The 20,559-nt window shown below is 43.2% G+C and overlaps 2 protein-coding genes across 3 annotated transcripts in view; one reads left to right on the plus strand and one right to left on the minus strand.

Annotated features, from left to right (window-relative positions):
* LOC110509661 (homer protein homolog 1) overlaps positions 1 to 5,657 on the plus strand; it is a 70,119-nt gene extending 64,462 nt beyond the window's left edge. For both annotated transcript variants that reach the window (XM_021590677.2, XM_021590678.2), the window contains one exon: positions 4,936 to 5,657. In XM_021590677.2, coding sequence (XP_021446352.1) covers positions 4,936 to 5,130 — 195 coding nt within the window. In that variant the 3' untranslated portion in view covers positions 5,131 to 5,657. The remainder of the gene's footprint in view (positions 1 to 4,935) is intronic.
* Positions 5,658 to 9,139: 3,482 nt separating this feature from the next.
* The window catches only part of LOC110509662 (junction-mediating and -regulatory protein), a 58,822-nt gene continuing 47,402 nt past the window's right edge, over positions 9,140 to 20,559 (minus strand). Inside the window, exons 3-10 of the mRNA XM_021590679.2 lie at positions 19,319 to 19,469; positions 18,810 to 18,979; positions 18,147 to 18,312; positions 17,265 to 17,452; positions 17,031 to 17,117; positions 12,084 to 12,182; positions 11,496 to 11,991; positions 9,140 to 11,384 (exon numbers count right to left, since the gene is read on the minus strand). Coding sequence (XP_021446354.2) covers positions 11,062 to 11,384; positions 11,496 to 11,991; positions 12,084 to 12,182; positions 17,031 to 17,117; positions 17,265 to 17,452; positions 18,147 to 18,312; positions 18,810 to 18,979; positions 19,319 to 19,469 — 1,680 coding nt within the window. The 3' untranslated portion in view covers positions 9,140 to 11,061. The remainder of the gene's footprint in view (positions 11,385 to 11,495; positions 11,992 to 12,083; positions 12,183 to 17,030; positions 17,118 to 17,264; positions 17,453 to 18,146; positions 18,313 to 18,809; positions 18,980 to 19,318; positions 19,470 to 20,559) is intronic.

The raw sequence follows: 20,559 nt of genomic DNA on the forward strand, positions 1-20,559 counted from the left end.
GCACAATCCAGGTGTGGAAAGCTCTTAGAAACGTACCCAGAAAGATTCACTGCTGTAGGTAGGTATCGACTTAGGGGTGTGAATACTTGCAGTACCAGTCAAAAGTTTGGACACACCTACTCATTCAAGGGGTTTTCTTTATTTTACTATTTTCTACATTGTAGAATAATAGTGAAGACATCAAAACTATGAAATAACACATATGGAATCATGTAGTAACCAAAAAAGTGTTAAATCAAAATATATTTTAGATTCTTCAAAGTAGCCACCCTTTTCCTTGAACCAGCATCAACCAGCTTCACCTGGAATGCTTTTACAACAGTCTTGAAGGAGTTCCCACATATGCTGAGCACTTGTTGGCTGCTTTTCCTTCACTACACGGCCTGGAGCTGTGGGACATTGATGGAATATTTTCCTAACCCAAAGAAAACTGAACACATGAATGTTCTAGCAATGTTCCCCTGAAACTTGCCTAGAACATTCATATCTTATGTTCTGAGAACATGGCAACCAGATGGGATGGCTTATCGCTGCAGAATGCTGTGGTAGCCATGCTGGTTAAGTGTGCCTTCAATTATAAATACAGTTGAAGTCGGAAGTTTACATACACTTAGGTTGGAGTCATTATCACTTGTTTTGCAAACACTCCACAAATGTTTTGTTAACATACTATAGTTTTGGCAAGTCAGTTAGTGCATGACACAAGTACATTTTCCAACAATTGTTTACAGATGGATTAATTCACTGTATCACAATTCCAGTGGGTCAGAGGTTTACATACACTAAGTTGACTGTGCCTATAAACAAATAGGACAATTCCAGAAAATTATGTAATGGCTTTAAAAGCTTCTGATATGCTAATTGACATAATTTGAGTCAATTTGAAGTGTGCCTGTGGATGCATTTCAAGGCCTACCTTCAAACTCGGTGCCTCTTTGATTGACATCATTGGAAAATCAAAAGAAATCAGCCAAGACCTCAGAAAAAAATTGTAGACCTCCACAAGTCTGGTTCATCCTTGGGAGCAATTTCAAAACGCTTGAAGGTACCACGTTCACGTGTACAAACAATAATACACAAGTATAAACACCATGGGACCACACAGCCGTCATACTGCTCAGGAACGAGATACATTCTGTCTCCTAGAGATGAACGTCATTTGGTGTGACAAGTGCAAAACAATCCCAGAACAACAGCAAAGGACCTTGTGAAGATGCTGGAGGAAGCAGGTACAAAAGTATCTATATCCACAGTAAAATGAATCCTATATCGACATAACCTGAAAGGCCGCTCAGCAAGGAAGAAGCCACTGCTCCAAAATCGCCATTAAAAAAAGCCAGACTACGGTTTGCAACTGCACATGGGGACAAAGATCGTACTTTTTGGAGAAATGTCCTCTGGTTTGATGAAACAAAAATATAACTGTTTGGCCATAATGACCATCGTTATGTTTGGAGGAAAAAGGGGGAGGCTTGCAAACCGAAGAACACCATCCCAACCGTGAAGCATGGGGGTGGCAGCATCATGTTGTGGTGGTGCTTTGCTGCAGGAGGGACTGGTGCACTTCACAAATAGATGGCATCAAGAGGGAGGAAAATTATGTGGATATATTGAAGCAACATCTCAAGACATCAGTCAAGAAGTAAAAAGCTTGGTCCCAAATGGGTCTTCCAAATGGACAATGACTGTGTGCGAGCAAGGAGGCCTACAAACCTGACTCAGTTACACCAGCTCTGTCAGGAGGAATGGGCCAAAATTCACCCAACTTATTGTGGGAAGCTTGTGGAAGGCTACTCAAAACGTTTGACCCAAGTTAAACAATTTAAAGGCAATGCTACCAAATACTAATTGAGTGTATGTAAACTTCTGACCAGCTGGGAATGTGATGAAATAAATAAAAGCTGAAATAAATCCTTCTCACTACTATTATACTGACATTTCACATTCTTAAAATAAAGTGGTGGTCCTAATTTACCTAAAACTGGGATTTTTTACTCAGATTAAATGTCAGGAATTGTGAAATACTGAGTTTAAATGTATTTGGCTAAGGTGTATGTAAACTTCCGACTTCAATTATAAATCACTGACAGTGTCACCAGCTAAGCACCATCACACTCCTCCATGCTTCAGGGTGGGAACCACATATGCGGAGATCGTTCATTCACCTACTCTGCGTCTCACAAAGACACAGACTTGAGCTCTTATTTTGATTGGTTTAACACTTTTTTTTCGGTTATTACATGATTCCATATGTGTTATTTCATCGCTTTGATGTTTTCACTAGAAAAATAGTAAAAATAAAGAAAAACCCTGAAATGATTAGGTGTGTCCAAACTTTTGACTGGCACTGTATGTAAATTAGATATTTCTGTACTTCATTTTAAAAACGTGCAATCATTTCTAAAACTTGTTTTTACTTTGTCATTATGGGGTAGTTGTGTGTGTGTGTGTGTGTGTGTGAAGAACATATATTTAATCCATTTAGAAATCATGCGGTAACACAACAAAATGTGGAACAAGCCATGCGTTATGAATACTTTCTGAGGGTACTGTATATCAATCTCCCCAGGGTGATGGTAATAAGTTAGTGGATTTACTCTCTGTCCACAAGGGGGCAGTCCTCCCCCATAGGTGGCTCATTGCTCACTAGTCCCTATGAGGTGCTTAGTGATACACTGTTATGGGTTCTATAATTGGTTTCATTCCTGGGGAATTAGATTCTATTACGAATCGCCTGTTTTTTACCACAGAAGGGGTCAGTTTTTCAAAGCTGTCTGGCCCTTTTCCAGCTGAGTTGTAAGGTGCTGAGGCGCTGGTATCTATGGCTAGTGTGTATGATAACCTTCATGATAGCGGTTTTCCTGGGTCTATTTTTAATGCGTACGGGTCCAGCGCTGGGTGCCAGCCGGTCACCGGCTAAAACCGTGGCAGGCTCGCTGTGACAGAAGTACCATCAAGGGGCACTGCCAATCGGGGTACGTCACTGATTGCCGGAGTCCGTGAACACAGCCTGGCCCGGGTTCCAGGCAAACCTTGGCGCATAAACACAGTTGTGTCAACTCAAAGTTCCACAGTGTTCACGGGTACCAAATGTGTTTCGTCTCCCACATGTGGGTTCAATAAAGTGTCCCTTCTCCACGTTCAGACACATGGTGGTCGAAACAAAAAAATATCCCATCTCTATCAGTCCACAAGATGGCGTAGCGCCCCTTCAGATGGCACTTGACAGGAGGCTTGCTGTCTGCTCTAACCAATGGCGCGCATGCACAGTGTTTCTCTGGATCATGCGAACGGTGATGTCGGGTTACAGGCTACAATATGTTGCGCGCCCCTCACGCTCCTGGGCCGTCATCACGTCGACTGTTCCCAAGGCCTTGGTGTCCGTTTTGGGGGAGGCAATATCCTGCCGTCTCCAGACGCGGGCAATCCGAGTGGTTTCTTTGTCGGATCCAGGACAGCTGGTACAGACGGTATTTCCTTTCTTCGAAAAGGGGTCGGGACTTCTCAGCTCACAACAAACAACTTTAGAGAACATTCCCGTAGTTCCCATTAGGTCATTAACTAAAATCTTCATAGGAATGTTCCTGGGATGTGCAATAAATATGTCCAAGAGACCATTCCCGTAATGTCCAATTGTAACCGATGTGAAATGGCTAGCTAGTTTGCGGTGGTGTGCGCTAATAGCGTTTCAATCGGTGACATCACTCACTCTGAGACCTTGAAGTAGTTGTTCCCCTTGCGCTGCAAGGGCTGTGGCTTTTGTTGAGCGATGGGTAACGATGCTTCGAGGGTGACTGTTGATGTGTGCAGAGCGTCCCTGGTTCGCACCCAGGTCGGGGAGAGGGGACGGACGTAAAGTCTATACTGTTACACAATATAACTTACCCAGAATGTAGTTACTATGTTCTCAGAACTTATGACATGAATGTTCTAGACATGTTTCATGGGAACGTTGCAAGAACATTCATGTGTCCAGTTTTCTGTTGGGTTAGGAGAATATTCAATCAATGTCCCACCAAACATACACAGAACATGGTTGCCATGTTCTCAGAACATAAGATATGAATGTTCTAGACACGTTTCATGGGACCGTTGATGGGATATTCTCCTCACCCTCAGAAAACTGGACACGTGAATGTTCTAGACACGTTTCATGGGACCGTTGATGGGATATTCTCCTCACCCTCAGAAAACTGGACACGTGAATGTTCTAGACACGTTTCATGGGACCGTTGATGGGATATTCTCCTCACCCTCAGGAAACTGGACACGTGAATGTTCTAGACACGTTTCATGGGACCGTTGATGGGATATTCTCCTCACCCTCAGGAAACTGGACACGTGAATGTTCTAGACACGTTTCATGGGACCGTTGATGGGATATTCTCCTCACCCTCAGAAAACTGGACACGTGAATGTTCTAGACACGTTTCATGGGACCGTTGATGGGATATTCTCCTCACCCTCAGAAAACTGGACACGTGAATGTTCTAGACACGTTTCATGGGACCGTTGATGGGATATTCTCCTCACCCTCAGGAAACTGGACACGTGAATGTTCTAGACACGTTTCAGGGGACCGTTGATGGGATATTCTCCTCACCCTCAGGAACCTGGACACGTGAATGTTCTCGCAACGTTCCCATGAATCGCGTCTCGAACATGAATATGTTATGTTCTGAGAATATGGCGTATCACCTGGGGAAGGCAGGGCTTCCAGCAAGGCACAGATTTCATTGGCCTTGTCAGGCGTGATTTTAGATCCCTCAACTGAAGTCGCGAGAGTGCGACGCCCCCATAGTATGTTGTACCTCGTTCCCCTCCTTCAGGGAACAGTAGTTATAATCATAATGTTACGTTTTCACTGTTAACGAGTGAGTGTTTTATGAATGTGTGTGTGTGCACATGTTAACACCTGCTCCCCTCCACTCCCAGGAGACGGAGGAGAGGAACCAGACGTTGGAAGCTCAGCTGGTGGAGTTAGAGCAGCGTCTGGAGGGCAGTCAGCTGGAGAGAGAGGCCTTCAGGAAGAGTCTGCGCACCCTGCTGGAGCTGCTGGACGGGAAGATCTTTGAGCTGACAGAGCTCAGAGACAGCCTGGCCAGACTCATTGAGGGCAGCAGCAGCTAGAGGAGAGAAGTGCCACTACAGAGCCCCCTGGTGGAGCTTCAGTATTCCTACACCATCACCACCATTATAACAACACAGTGACAGGAGAATATTGCTAGTCAGTGCACAAAGGCACTGCACGAAAATATTCACTCTGTTATTATTACACATATAGTCATTATGCTCCACTCTACTGAAAACGTGCACATTGGTAGTAAATAGATAGACTTGCTCGCTTGGATTTAGTTTTGGCTAATGTTCACAATGTGCATAATGCTGGTACACCTGTATACTGTATGCACATACACTCACTCACTTCACAGAGGTCCTGTTGAGGCTTTGCTTACACCCTGCCTTCCCTGCCTTCCATCTCTTCTTCTTCCTCCCTGTGGAATGTTATTTACGCTCTGACTACAAACTGCTCAAATATTTACAGTGCATTTGGAAAGTAATCAGAACCCCTTGATTTTTTTCCACATTGTGTTAGGTTACAGCCTTATTCTAAAAAAAATATTTTTTTTTTTCGCCATCAATCTACATGCAATACCACATAATGACAAAGCAAAAACAGGTTTTTAGAATTTTTTTGCAAAAAAAATGAATATCACAATTACGTAAGTATTCAGACCCTTTCTCAGTACTTTGTTGAAGCACCTTCAAATCGGGTATGACACTACAAGCTTGGCACACCTGTATTTGGGGAGTTTCTCCCATTATTCTCTGCAGATCCTCTCAAGCTCTGTCAGGTTGGATGGGGAGGGTCACTACACAGCTATTTTCAGGTCTCCAGAGATGTTCGAGCCCAGGTTCAAGTCCAGGCTTGGCTGGACCACTCAAGGACATTCAGACTTGTCCCGAAACAACTCCTGTGTTGTCTTGGCTGTGTGCTTAGGGCCGTTGTCCTGTTGGAAGATGAACCTTCGGCCCAGTCTGAGGTTCTGAGAGCTCTTGAGCAGGTTTTCATCAAGGGTCTCTCTGTACTTTGCTCCATTCATCTTTCTTTCAATCCTGACTAGTCTCCCAGTACCTGCCGCTGAAAAACATCCCCACAGCATGATGCTGCCATCACCACGCTTCACTGTAAGGATGGTGCCAGGTTTCCTCCAGACGTGACACTTGGCATTCAGGCCAAAGAGTTCAATCTGGGTTTCATCAGACCAGATAATTTTGTTTTTCATGGTCTGAGAGTCCTTTAGGTGCCTTTTGGCAAACTTCAAGTGCGCTGTCATGTGCTTTTACTGAGGAGAGACTTCTGTCTGGCAACTCTACCATAAAGGCCTGATTGGTGGAGTGCTGCAGAGACGGTTGTCCTTCTAGAAGGTTCTCCCATCTCCACAGAGGCACTGTGGAGCTCTGTCAGAGTGACCATCGGGTTCTCCCTGACCAAGGCCCTCCTCCCCTGATTGCTCAGTTTGGCAGGGTGGCCAGCTCTAGGAAGAGTCTTGGGGACCTTCAATGCAGCAGACATTTTGTGGTACCCTTTCCCAGATCTGTGCCTCGACACAATCCTGTCTCGGAGCTCTACGGACAATTCCTTTGAACCCATGGCTTGGTTTTTGCTCTGACATGCACTGTCAACCGTGGGACCTTATATAGACAGGTGTGCGCCTTTCCAAATCATGTCCAATCAATTGAATTTACCACAGGTGGACTCCAAGTTGTAGAAACATCTCAAAGATGATCAATGGAAACAGGATGCACCTGAGGTCAATTTTGAGTCTCATAGCAAAGGGTCTGAATACTTATGTAAATTCTGTTTTTTATATTTAATACATTTGCCAAATTTGCCAATATTTTTTTCGCTTTGTTATTATGGGTTATTGTGTGTAGATTGATGAGTAACATTTTTTATATAATCCATTTTAGAATAAGGCTGTAACGTAACAACATGTGGAAAAAGCCAAGGGGTCTGAATACTTTCCGAATGCACTGTATTTTCAACAACAACAAAAAATTGCGGAGTCTGGCTAGCATTCCATAGGAGGGGATGTTGAATATGGTCGGTTATTTTGCTTCAGGGTTTTCTTCCATCACAGACTTTGAAAAGGTAAAAGGAAACGCTCATTTTCTACATTTTATTTGGTGCAAAGTTCAGTTCAGTCATCCAGAGTCGTTCGCTGGTGGATGTTTTGCTATTATTGTTTACTCTTCGCTGTCGTCGCCACACATTCAGGTCTGTTTTTGAACTATTCTACATCTACTGGTTTCTTATTCCGTTATGACTACAGTACTACTATTGCTCTGTTTACTATGGAGATATCAATGTCAGCCAAAAGGACAGTCAGATGATCAGATGTCATGGAAATGGAGAGTCAGACTCACTGGTCTTTACAGCGTTTCACTGGACTCTATGGCCGTTCGCTCTGAGGCCCCATCTGACACTGGACTAGGACTAAGGGTCAGAGGTCAGACAGATGACCTCCCAGTCACTTTATGAAACGCTCCCAATGTCCTCCCTCCTATCACAATGTTACCATGGAGATTGAAGAAGAATCTGGCATATTGTCCAAGATTGAGAACAGATCTTGGACAACCTTCTATACTAAATGAGCAATACAAAGAGGGAGCATCCAGAAGAAAAATAAACATGTTGAAGTCTCACTTTCAGGTACTTTCCTCTTCTTCTGGGAAATGTTAGGAGAGACAATGCTACTCCAAGCCCAGACGCTGGGGTATGGCTCAGAAGTCTTTCCTTTCTATAAACTTTTTTATTACAAATACTAATATAACACATTTATAGTGCTCTTGTGAAAATGGAATTGTATGTTTGGGTGAATCCAAAACAATGATTTTTTTTTCTTCTTTATTTTCCCTCCCCTTGTTTCTGTTGCGACTTGGAAGTGCAATGATTGATTGGTTCATGGTGTTTTCCCTTTATTTATTATTCCAGATATATTATAACCACAGATTTTAATGAGAATTGTATCAAACAAAGATGTTTGTCACTTACTCTTGTCTTTTTTTTTTATGTCTGATATGTGGGTATCAAGGTTGGTTGGTTTTTTTTAGGTATGAGAAAAAAAGACTGGCAATATGTTTGAACTATTTAAAAAGCTAATGGATTTATAGTAATTTGTGCATAGCAGGTGAGGATTGCAGAGAGACTTTCTTTCCTTTTGCCAAAATATTTTCCTGTACAGAATGTGAATTTTGTTGACGTTGCCTTTGGTACAAATATGGATCAATGGTAACTAACTACGGTACTTTTGTGGGATTTACTATTGCCAAAAATCTGTGATAATGTATAAAAAATTATAACTATATGTATATGTGAAGAACACTATTTAAAGGTCAACTTTGGGCACGAAAAGTGGTCAGACACTGCCCCTTTCTCAAACAGTAATGGGGTGTGCCTTTGGTGGTTTGTTGATGTGTCGTGCGCTGCGACCGATTTGTTTTTGGATGGAAGCTGTAGAGATTGGTAAGAACACTTCTTTAGCCAAATATCTTATTCATCCAATTATTTAAGTTAAGCATTGACCTGGTATGATGGCGCAGTGATCAGTTATACAGTTTAAAGCCATTATTTTTCAGTTTTTGCCCAACGTCGACCTTTAAGGGCTTGTTGTTGGTTCTAGTATCTTTGGGAGACTTAAATGGGGTGTCTGAGTGAGTTGGCTTTATAGCGTTTCATTTATGATCTGAACTTCTACAGTTTGAAAGGGGAGAAAGGTTTGAGTAATAATTTTAAATGTTGATTATGCCACATGCTTAAACACAATTGTAATTTTCAGTTTATAGTAAAATAAAAAAACAATTTAAACAAATGAGGGTTGTGTAATATTTTCCCCATTTTCACTCATCTGAATGTTGCTAATTTCTTTGGTTGTCTAATCTGTACATTCTTCTCTGTAGAGACCAGTTAAAATCACATCCACTTACTGCCTAAAGGGGGTCATCTGGCAGTATTTTTATGAATTACTATTTGTGGTTGACGTGGATGTGCTAGGCCCAACAGAAGGCTGGCTGGTTTGGCCAAACGCTGAGCTCTAATGGCTCTGTGATGCCAAGTCAAAGAACAGGACAGGGAGACATTTTGGTACTTTGTTTTATTTTGAAGGGGAAAAATAACTGGGATATATATAAAGCAGTTAGGAATGCGATGACGGGAAAAGACGAGTCAAATGCAAAAAAAACAAACATCTTAAAAAGCACATTAAATTGCGTGATATTGCTTTATAAATCCTTACTCCATTTCTTAAAACAAAAGTTACTCAATAAATACGTTTTTAAGCATGCCCATGTATTTTCAGGATGTACACTTGATTACATTATAATACATTTTTCAGTTTAATATTGCACTTATCTAGTGACAGATTCATCTTCAAATCAGACCAGGCCAGCCACATGCATAAGGTCATAGGTCAAACTGTAGACAGAAATAAGATTAGATGGCTAAAAATGGAAACTAATAATACATTTGGATTATACAAAGATATGTATAAAAGAAAACATACATAAATACAATGATGAATGAGTGATTTCCCAACAGATATACATACTGTAAAAACCTGTCTACCGAGAACATGAGACAGGACTAGGAGGGCATCTCATTACTAAAATGACTGCCTCTAGACTCCTAAACTTCTCTCCATCTGCACTAAGAGCGTGGAAAGCTAATTCCACTATGTTGCTGTCACCTACCCACGCTTTATAGATCAGTGCAGATGGAGAGGAGACGAGGAACCCACTTCATACTGAGACGCAGCCAGAGATCTGGATGCTGCAGAAAGTCACATGATTGGATTTTGACCACTTGCCATAAAGACACAGCATGAGCTCCATATGCTCAGTCCACTAACTCACTGAGGTTAGTTACCACACCACTGGTGGATTCAGTGAGGTAAACACACAGATAGAAATATGATGAATGGAGCTGACAGGATCCCTATTCTATATGACAGACAATAATATCAGCACCATACATTTCTATGTGACTGTTTTTCAAGACCACTGAAGATGGTGCTGGAAAAATACAGTACTATGACCTGGCCAAACAATTTGGACAGCAGTTGTGCACTCTCAGTCCTTCAGTTCCTAACAGTACAGCATTCTTTCTTCATTGTGTCCTTCATACAGTGCAAGAATCGTTTCAGTTTTGACACAACTCTTAGATATAAAAACTGATAAAATAGTGAAAGGTAGATTAAAAACATGAAGCGACTCCTGGTAAAACCGGTACTAGTGGACTCGCTTGGAAAATAATAGCAGTAAAAACAAGGCAGTAAAAAAAAAACACTCCTTTGGAAATAAAAATGACCGTAAAAGGTAAAAGCAAACTTTAAAAAATGTCAACAGAAACAACACACTTCATGAATATTAATATGGTATATGGAATGAATGACACCTGGGTAGAGCTGCATACTTCGGCTGGCTGTCAGGGCTCCGATCTTACAGAGAACATCATCGTGACTTCTCAACCCCAATACCAGGGGTGGCCAAGCTCACCCATGTGGGTGCAAGCTTTTGTTCCAGCCAAGCAATAACACACCTTATTCTGCAGGGGGTTGAAGAAACGTTGAAGAAAACGCTCAATCCTGTCACATGTAAAAGCAAACGCACCACAGCAACCTACAGTTCAACTCTCCAACCTCATAGTTCAGTCTACATACGTGATCCCAGAACCCTAGCTTTCTAGTCGGTGCACTGACAAGGGGCCCTTATTCCCCCACTTGGTACAGGACAATGAAGGAATCGAATGAAGGAATTTCATTTCCATAGTGACTTCCATCACAAGGATCTCAATGTGCTTGACTTGGGATAGAGCAGGAGGAGCACAACATAGAAAACCAGGAGGAAAGGCTAGTGGTCCATTTCAAAGACGAGAAGAAACAGTAAGAAAGTTACTTCTGACCTATTTTCTGAAGAAAAAAAACATCAGGAAACATCTCTACACCGCTTTCTGGGTCTGTCCGTGTGGAGCCAGAAATAGTAGATAGTAGCAGGCTGAGATCAAAGGTCAGAGTCCCAGTCGGTGCAGGGCAGGCCCTCGTCCTCAGACTCGGACTCAGGCGAAGCCTCCTTGATGCGTCTCAGGGCTTCGTGGATGGAGCGGGTCAGAGCGTCGGCAGAGTGGGGGAACGAGCCCTTGGGGTGCCGCTGCTGGTCCGGCCGCGTCCGCACCTTCCTCAGCCTAACGCCCTGCCTGATCTGGGCCAGGATGTTGTTGCTCTCGTCATCGTCTGGATCGGGGGCTAGGACCCGGAGCTCTGCCTTCCGCAGGTGGAAGCTGCCTCGCTTGAGGGAGTTCAGGACCTCGTCCATGGGGGAACTCGCTGTAGAGATGGGAGAATGGAACAATGTCAGAGGAAAAATCAAGTCAATTTCTCATTTAGAAATATTCCTTTAAAATACATTATTAGTAATAGTATGTTGTCATGACTCACCTCTCCTCCACTGTGAGGAGTCCAGCGAGGCGGTCTTCTTCAGTTTCTTCCTGGCTGTCTGCAGCTGACTGCTGTCAAAGAACCGTGGGGAGAAAGGAGCCAGAGGGAGAGGCTCTGAATCCAACCCAGCCTTGGACTGGCGAACTGGGCTAGTGGGGTGAGCCCGCTCCCCTCCTTCACTGGAGAGGTCCTCTAAGGAGGGAGGGGGTGGGGGAGGAGGAGGTGGTGGAGGTGCAGAGGACTGGAGCGCTGAGAGAGGAGTTAGAGAGGAGGGGGCAGAGAGAGGCCCAGTGGCACCACCTAGCAGGTGACCACAGGCATCAGAGGAAGGGGCAGAGAGCTCTGAGAGGTCAGCGGTGTCTGTCTGGACACTGGCAGCTAGGGTCTCAGGCCTCCCCGCAGGGGAGAGGGGGGAGGAGGAGATGGTTTTCTTCCGGGACTGGCCGTGAGACATAAGCAGTCTGCTGGACTTCAGAGTCACCTGACCAGGGAAACGCTGCAACAGACAGAACCAACAGTTACAACATGACCCGAGTCTAAACACAGCATGAGAATTTGAGTGTTCTTCAGAGGTACCGGCGACCTCACCTGTTTGAAGCTGCGTAGTCTGTCCAGAGTTCTTGATCTATCCAGACTCATTTTGGTGTTACTCCTCTCCTCCTCCTCTTCCTCCTGCTCCTCCCCTCGCTACGGAGAAACACAGATAGGATGAAGAACAATACTCACCATCATCCCTGTTATACTGAATCAACACAAACGGGACTCCTTGAAAACACGCCACTTCCATACAGTTATGACCAGAAGTGACTTTTCGCAGAAGGTTGGGAAAGCATTTTCGCTAACCCTAACCCTTTTCCTAACCTTAACCTAATTCTCCTAACCTGCCACATTAATTATCCTAACCTGCTACGTAAGTTCTCCTAACCTGCCACATAAGTCACATACAGTAGAAGTCGGAAGTTTACATACTTTAAATGTTTTTGGCTCAGGTGTAAGTATTTCACAATTTCTGACATTTAATCCTAGTAAAAATTCCCTGTCTTAGGTCAGTTAGGATCACCACTTTATTTTAAGAATGTGAAATGTCAGAATAATAGTAGAGAATGATTTATTTCAGCTTTTATTTCTTTCATCACATTCCCAGTGGGTCAGAAGTTTACATACAGTCATGGCCAAAAGTTTTGAGAATGACACAAATATTATATTCCGCAACGTTTGCTGTTTCAGCATCTTTAGATATTTTTGTCAGATGGTACTATGGAACATTGAAGTATAATTACAAGCATTTCATAAGTGTCAAAGGCTTTTATTGACAATTACATGAAGTTGATGCAAAGAGTCAATATTTGCAGTGTTGACCCTTCTTTTTCAAGACCTCTGCAATCCGCCCTGAAATGCTGTCAATTAACTTCTGGGCCACATCCTGACTGATGGCAGCCCATTCTTGCATAATCAATGCTTGGAGTTTGTCAGAATTTGTGGGTTTCTGTTTGTCCACCCGTCTCTTGAGGAATGACCACAAGTTCTCAATGGGATAAAGGTCGGGGGAGTTCCTAGCCATGGACCCAAAATATTGATGTTTTGTTCCTCGAGCCACTTAGTTATCACTTTTAACTTATGGCAAGGTGCTCCATCATGCTGGAAAATGCATTGTTTGTCACCAAACTGTTCCTGGATGGTTGGGAGAAGTTGCTCTCTGAGGATGTGTTGGTACCATTCTTTATTCATAGCTGTGTTCTTAGGCAAAATTGTGAGTGAGCCCTTGGCTGAGAAGCAACCCCACACATGAATGGTCTCAGGATGCTTTACTGTTGTATGCTTTACTACAGGACTGATGGTAGCGCTCACCTTGTCTTCTCCGGACAAGCTTTTTTCCAGATGCCCCAAACAATCGGAAAGGGGATTCATCAGGGAAAATGACTTTACCCCAGTCCTCAGCAGTTCAATCCATGTACCTTTCACAGAATATCAGTCTGTCCCTGATGTTTTTCCTGGAGAGAAGTGGCTTCTTGGCTGCCCTTCTTGACACCAGGCCATCCTCCAAAAGTCTTCGCCTCACTGTGCGTGCAGATGCACTCACACCTGCCTGCTGCCATTCCTGAGCAAGCTCTGTATTGGTGGTGCCCCGATCCCGCAGCCGAATCAACTTTAGGAGACGGTCCTGGCGCTTGCTGGACTTTCTTGGGCGCCCTGAAGCCTTCTTCACAACAATTTAACCACTCTCCATGAAGTTCTTGATGATCCGATAAATGGTTGATTTAGGTGCAATCTTACTGGCAGCAATATCCTTGCCTGTGAAGCCCTTTTTGTGCAAATCATTGATGACGGCATGTGTTTCCTTGCAGGTAACCATGATTGACAGCGGAAGAACAATGATTACAAGCACCACCCTCCTTTTGAAGCTTCCAGTCTGTTATTCAAACTCAATCAGCGTGAGTGGTCTCCAGCCTTGTCCTCGTCAACACTCACACCTGTGTTAACGAGATAATCAGCTGGTCCATTTGTGGCAGGGCTGAAATGCAGTGGAAATGTTTTTGGGGATTCAGTTCATTTGCATGGCAAAGAAGGACTTTGCAAATAATTGCAATTCATCTGATCAATCTTCGTAACATTCTGGAGTATATGCAAATTGCCATCATACAAACTGAGGCAGCAGACTTGGTGAAAATTAATATTTGTGTCATTCTCAAAACTTTTGGCCACGACTGTACACTCAATTAGTATTTGGTAGCATTGCCTTTGAATTGTTTAACTTGGGTCAAACATTTTGGGTAGCCTTCCACAAGCTTCCCACAATAAGTTAGGAGGAATTGTCCAAAATTCACCAAACAGAGCTGGTGTAACTGAGTCAGGTTTGCAGGCCTCCTTGCTCGCACACTCAGTGTGAGTCAGTTTCAGTTCTGCCCACACATTTTCTATAGGATTGAAGTCAGGGCTTTGTGATGGCCACTCCAATACCTTGACTTTGTTGTCCTTAAGCCATTTTGCCATAACTTTGGAAGTATGCTTGGGTCATTGTCCATTTGGAAGACCCATTTGCGACCAAGCTTTAGACTGATGTCTTGAGATGTTGCTTCAATATATCCACATAATTTTCCTCCCTCATGAAGTCCCTCCTGCAACAAAGAACCCCCACAACATGATGTTGCCACCACCGTGCTTCGCGGTTGGGATGGTGTTCTTCGGTTTGCAAGGCTCACCCTTTTTCCACAAACATGACGATGGTCATTATGGCCAAACAGTTCTATTTTTGTTTCATCAGACCAGAGGACATTTCTCCAAAAAGTATGATCTTTGTCCCCATGTGCAGTTGCAAAACGTAGTCTGGCTTTTTATGGCGGTTTTGGAGCAGTGGCTTCTTCCTTGCTGAGCAGCCTTTCAGGTTATGTCAATATAGGACTTATTTAACTGTGGATATAGATACTTTTGTACCCGTTTCCTCCAGCATCTTCCCAAGTTCCTTTTCTGTTGTTCTGGGATTGATTTTCACTTTTCGCACCACAGTACGTTCATCTCTAGGAGACAGAACGCGTCTCCTTCCTGAGCGGTATGACAGCTGTGTGGTCCCATGGTGTTTATACTTGTGTACTATTGTTTGTACAGATGAACGTGGTACCTTCAGGCGTTTGGAAATTGCTCCCAAGGATGAACCAGACTTGTGGAGGTCTACAATTTGTTTCCTGAGGTCTTGGCTGATTTCTTTTGATTTTCCCATGATGTCAAGCAAAGAGGCACTGAGTTTGAAGGTAGGCCTTGAAATACATCCACAGGTACATCTCCAATTGGCTCAAATTATGTCAATTAAAAGCTTCTAAAGCCATGACGTAATTTCTCTGGAATTTTCCAAGCTGTTTAAAGGCACAGTCGAGTTAGTGTATGTAAACTTCTGACCCACTGGAATTGTGATACAGTGACTGATAAGTGAAATGGGCAGGGTAGCCGGCAGGGTAGCCTAGTGGTTGGAGCGTTGGACTAGTAACCGGAAGGTTGCAAGTTCAAACCCCCGAATTAAACTGCCTGCTACTCAGGCCGAGAAGCTAGGATATGCATATAATTAGTAGATTTCGATAGAAACGCTCTAAAGTTTCCAAAACTGTTAAAATAGTGTCTGTGAGTATAATAGAACTGATACGGCAGGCGAAAACCAGAGGAAAATCCAACCAGGAAGTACTATTATTTTGAAAGGCTGTTTTTCCATTGAAAGCCTATCCACCATACAAAGACTTAGCACCCAGTTCGATCTCTATGACTTCTTCTACATGTGGCCAGTCTTTAGGCATTGTTTCAGGCTTTTACTCTGAAAAATGAGGGAGATACAGCACTTTCAATGAGTGGACAGTGGAAATTTCCATCCATGAGCGTGATCGGGAGTGCGTGATCGGGAGTGCGCATTTCTTGTTTACCTTTTTTATTGACGAAGCTTTTGTCCGATTGAAATATTATTGATTATTTATGACAAAAACAACATGAGGCTTGATTTTAAACATTGTTTGACATGTTTCTACAAACTTTTATTGTACTTTTTAAAAACTTTTCGTCTGGATATTGTGAGCGCACATTGTGCCTTTGGATTACTGATCTGAGGTTTTTGGACATAAAGATGGACATTATCAAACAAAACTAACATTTATTGTCTAACATGGAGACCTGGGAGTGCCACCAGATGAAGATCATCACAGGTAAGTGATTCATTTTAATGACTTTTGTGACACCTCTCCTTGGCTGGAAAATGGCTGTATGGTTTTCTGTGGCTAGGCGCTGACCTAACATAATCGCATGGTGTGCCTTTGCCGTAAAGCCTTTTTGAAATCTGACACAGCGGTTGCATTAAGGAGAAGTTTATCTTTAATCGTATGTTAAACCCTTGTATCTTTCATCAATGTTTATGATGAGTATTTCTGTAATTTGATGTGAATCTACACTTTCAATAGATGTTTGTTTGAGACAATGACAATTACTGTACATAATGCGCCAATTTCAACTGAGGTTTTTGGACATAAAGATTAACTTTATCGAACAAAACACACATTTATTTTGTAACATTAAGTCCTGTGAGTGCCATCTGATGAAGATCATCAAAGGTTAGTGATTAATTTAATCGCTATTTCTGACTTTTGTGAGCCCTCTCCTTGGCTGGACAATGTCTGTATGGTTTTCTGTGACTAGGCGCTGACCTAACATAATCAGATGGTGTGCTTTCACCGTAAAGCCTTTTTGAAATTGGACACTGTGGTTGGATTTACAAGAAGTTTATCTTTAAAGTGGTGTACAATACTTGTATGTTTGAGGAATAATTATGGGATTTCTGTTGTTTTGAATTTGGCGCCCTGCAATTTCACTTGCTGTTGTCGAGATGGGGCGCTACCGTCCCACTGGTGCCAGAGAGGTTAACAAGAAATTTGTGGAGTGGTTAAAAAACAAGTTTTAATGACTCCAACCTAAGCGTACGTAAACTTCCGACTTCAACTGTAGCTGTATCGAAGTGGCGAGTTTATAGGGAATCTCAAACACAAAAACTAATGAAAGACAACGTACCTGTTGCAGCGCTTGATGTGATGTCTGGTCGTCCTGACTACCCTGGCGTTGCTGTATCTTCTGGTTGTGGTTGATGATACAGATCTCCTGGTTTTAGGTAAACAAGACATATTAGAGCCAACACATTACAGGAGGATGTAAGACGTAAACAAAGTATTGGTTTTCGGGGCAGGCTTTCATGGCTTTGATTGGTTAGCAAGTCCAGAGGTAAGCGTGTGATTGGTTGCTAATTACCTTTTTGTTCTTAAGGTAGACCTTCTTGGTGGTGATGCGTCCCCTGCGTGCCTCTAGCTGTCTGGTCCTCTGCTGCAGCTGGCTAAGCTCGTCTCGAAGAGACGGAGGGGGAGCTGAGGGTTCCTCCACCCCCTGCATGGCATCAGGACTCTCATACGCATCATAATACACCACCTCGTCCTGGCGCTCTGAGGGAGAGAGGACACAGAAAGGATCACTGTTTAGTACAGTAGGCCACAGTCTTTCTACAGAGGCTCTGGAGCTGAGCGGTTATAACAGGCAGAAGTGTTGATTAACAGCAACAGGTATATGTGTATAGTAGTGTTGTCACGATATCTGTATCGCGATACTAGGAAGTAAGGAAGCAAAGGAAACAAAACATGAAGTGGACTAAATTTCATGAAGAAAACAGTCTTAATGATGAAAAAAAAAATTGCCTTGTGTTGTCGCCCAGAGTCACATTTGTTTATTTGACGAGCTCAATATTTTACAAAAGTAGGTTTTAAAGGACCATAGAGTTAAGTGCTGAAGTGCTGACTTGCTGCACCCTCGACAACTACTGTGATTATTTTCTAGGGAGATTTTCCTAGCCACTGTGCTTCTACACCTGCATTGCTTGCTGTTTGGGGTTTTAGGCTGGGTTTCTGTACAGCACTTTGAGATATCAGCTGATGTACGAAGGGCTATATAAATACATTTGATTTGAAGTCTGCTTTGTGTTTTCGTTTTCGACAAGGAAAATCTGGTACCGTAGTATCGCTAGTGTATAATATTATTGTCCACCAGTGATCTGTCTGCGTAGACCGGTGTGCTGGCCGTTAAGCAGCAGTTCCTAGTCGGAATGTTCGTTAGCAGCAACAGGTATAAAGTGTGTAGTATTACCAGTGATCTGTCTGCGTAGACTGGTGAGCTGGGCATTGAGCAGCAGTTCCTCACAGCGCAGCACCTCAGCCTGGATGTCATAGAGCTGCAGCTGGAGCTCATAGTACAGCGCCTCCATCTGGTCCAACCGCAACATGGCATCCTCTCCCTCCTGCAGGTTTTGCATCTGAGACACCCAGAGAGAGAGAAAGAGATGGTCAGAAAGACAGAGTACTGTGTACCTAGGGTAGCTGGTGTGCGTTGAGATATCTGGTGTTAAATGGCTGCCGTGGCATTGGTGGTGGATGAGGAGTGACTCCCCAATACAATGTGCTTTGAGAGTCTGGAAAAGTGCTATAGCATTAGTAGTACCTCCAGTTTCAGGCTGTTTCCTCTGCTCCAGTCAGATCTCCTTTATTACTTTTATAACAGTAGTAGTATAGTAGTAGTACTGTAGTAGTGGTAGTAGCAGTAGTAGTAGTAGTACCTCCTGTTTCAGGCCATGTTTCCTCTGCTCCAGGCAGATCTCCTTTATTGTTTTTATAACAATAGTAGTAGTGGTAGTAGCAGTAGTAGTAGTAGTACCTCCGGTTTCAGGCCATGTTTCCTCTGCTCCAGGCAGATCTCCTTTATTGTTTTTATAACAGTAGTAGTATAGTAGTAGTACTGTAGTAGTGGTAGTACCTCCTGTTTCAGGCCATGTTTCCTCTGCTCCAGGCAGATCTCCTTGGACCTCATCAGCTGCAGTGTTTCCTTGGACACGGCGTACTGCAGACGCTCCATGCGGTCCACGGCTGCAGCCCACGCCGCCTTGCCAAACTTCCTCTGGTCCACACGCATCCGCTCGTAAACCGCTGGAACACACACAGATTTTTTTTTTTAAATACAAAGGCCCAAAGGTAGACAAAATATGTTTGAGGTTTTAACCCGAGTGTGAGCCAGTTGATAGTTAAGGTGGGTTAAGGTGATTGGGGGAAGAGTTTAGACAAAGCAATTTAAAGCATGGAGATTCGGGTCTGACTCGGAGGGAGTGTCAGTATAATAGTCTGTCTATGGGCTGCTCTGCGGAAGATGCATAGCTCTGGAGTTTGCCTCTACAGAGTGTTGTGTGTGTGTGTGTGTGTGTGTGTGTGTGTGTGTGTGTGTGTGTGTGTGTGTGTGTGTGTGTGTGTGTGTGTGTGTGTGTGACTTACCTTTCTGAGCCCTGGCGGTGGTCTCGAAGAACTTGACGGTGAGGTCCTGTATGGAGAGGACGGCAGCGTGAGCCTTCCTCGTCCACTCCTCATCCTCCCTCCTCAGCCCCTCCACGCGACGAGGCCCCAGACGCTCCGTCTCCAGGGAGATCTGACCCAGAGGGGACACAGGTCAACAGAGGTCACGCAAAGGTCAAATCAACTTCATTCTTTTTGTTTGTCTAAGATTTTATTTGACAAACAATGAATTAAAAAACATACACATACAAACAAATACATCATACAAACATCACCCCTGCCGAGACCCACTAGCCCCCATATCCAGCCTTATATCCCTTTTTGCCACAAACTGCACAATTTACCTTCTCTCCATCGCCGCGCTCTTTCAATTCTTAAATAATAAAGCATTTGACCTTTCCATTGCGTGAACGGCAGAGGATTGGCAATTTGTTTTGAGTACAAGTGTTTTTTTTAAAGGTAAATCGATGAGAAGAGTACTGTCCAACCCATCGGGTAGCTCGCTGCACCCTCATATGTCATGTCTTGGAATATACAGACAGATGAATTAAAAGCACATTTACATTTACATTGCAATACCTCTGACACCCATCTTTCCAACTCCGACCCATGACTTTGGAATTTTGTAACATTCCCAGAAGGCATTAATTATTTACTCATTATAGTTTTACACTTCAGACATGACTGCAATGGTGCTGTAGAATTTGGGAATTTTGTCTCTTGTATAATACATTCGATACATTCATTTATACTGGATTAGGCGTACATTTTCATGAACTGTAATTGTGTTAGTTATGTTCCAGCAGTCCCTCCATCTTGTGCCAACATCAGTTATTTTTAAGTCTTGGTTCCAGTAGTTTATATTTTTTTCTAAAGAGATTGTCAGTTGGATATTCTCTCTGCAAGGTTTTGCATAATCTTCCCTGTCATATGAACATCATTTTCGGACTCAAATACGATTCCCTCAAGGTTGCTCTGGTGTCCAAAACATTTTAAATCAACATTTGGTGATATAAAACTTCCCAGTTGGATGTATTTCAAAATATCTACTCAAATTGCTTTTTAAAGCTGTAATGGGAATAAATGTATTTCCTGTCACCAAGTCATTTATGGTTTCTATGCCTTTAGTTTTCCATGTGGGCCAACTTATCGATGAATTCTGAAAAGCTACCCAACGATTGTTCCATAAGGTTGTGTTTTAAGGAAGTGATATTGGTTCTTGT

Source organism: Oncorhynchus mykiss, chromosome Y, assembly GCF_013265735.2.
Source record: "Oncorhynchus mykiss isolate Arlee chromosome Y, USDA_OmykA_1.1, whole genome shotgun sequence".
Taxonomy (NCBI): domain Eukaryota; kingdom Metazoa; phylum Chordata; class Actinopteri; order Salmoniformes; family Salmonidae; genus Oncorhynchus; species Oncorhynchus mykiss.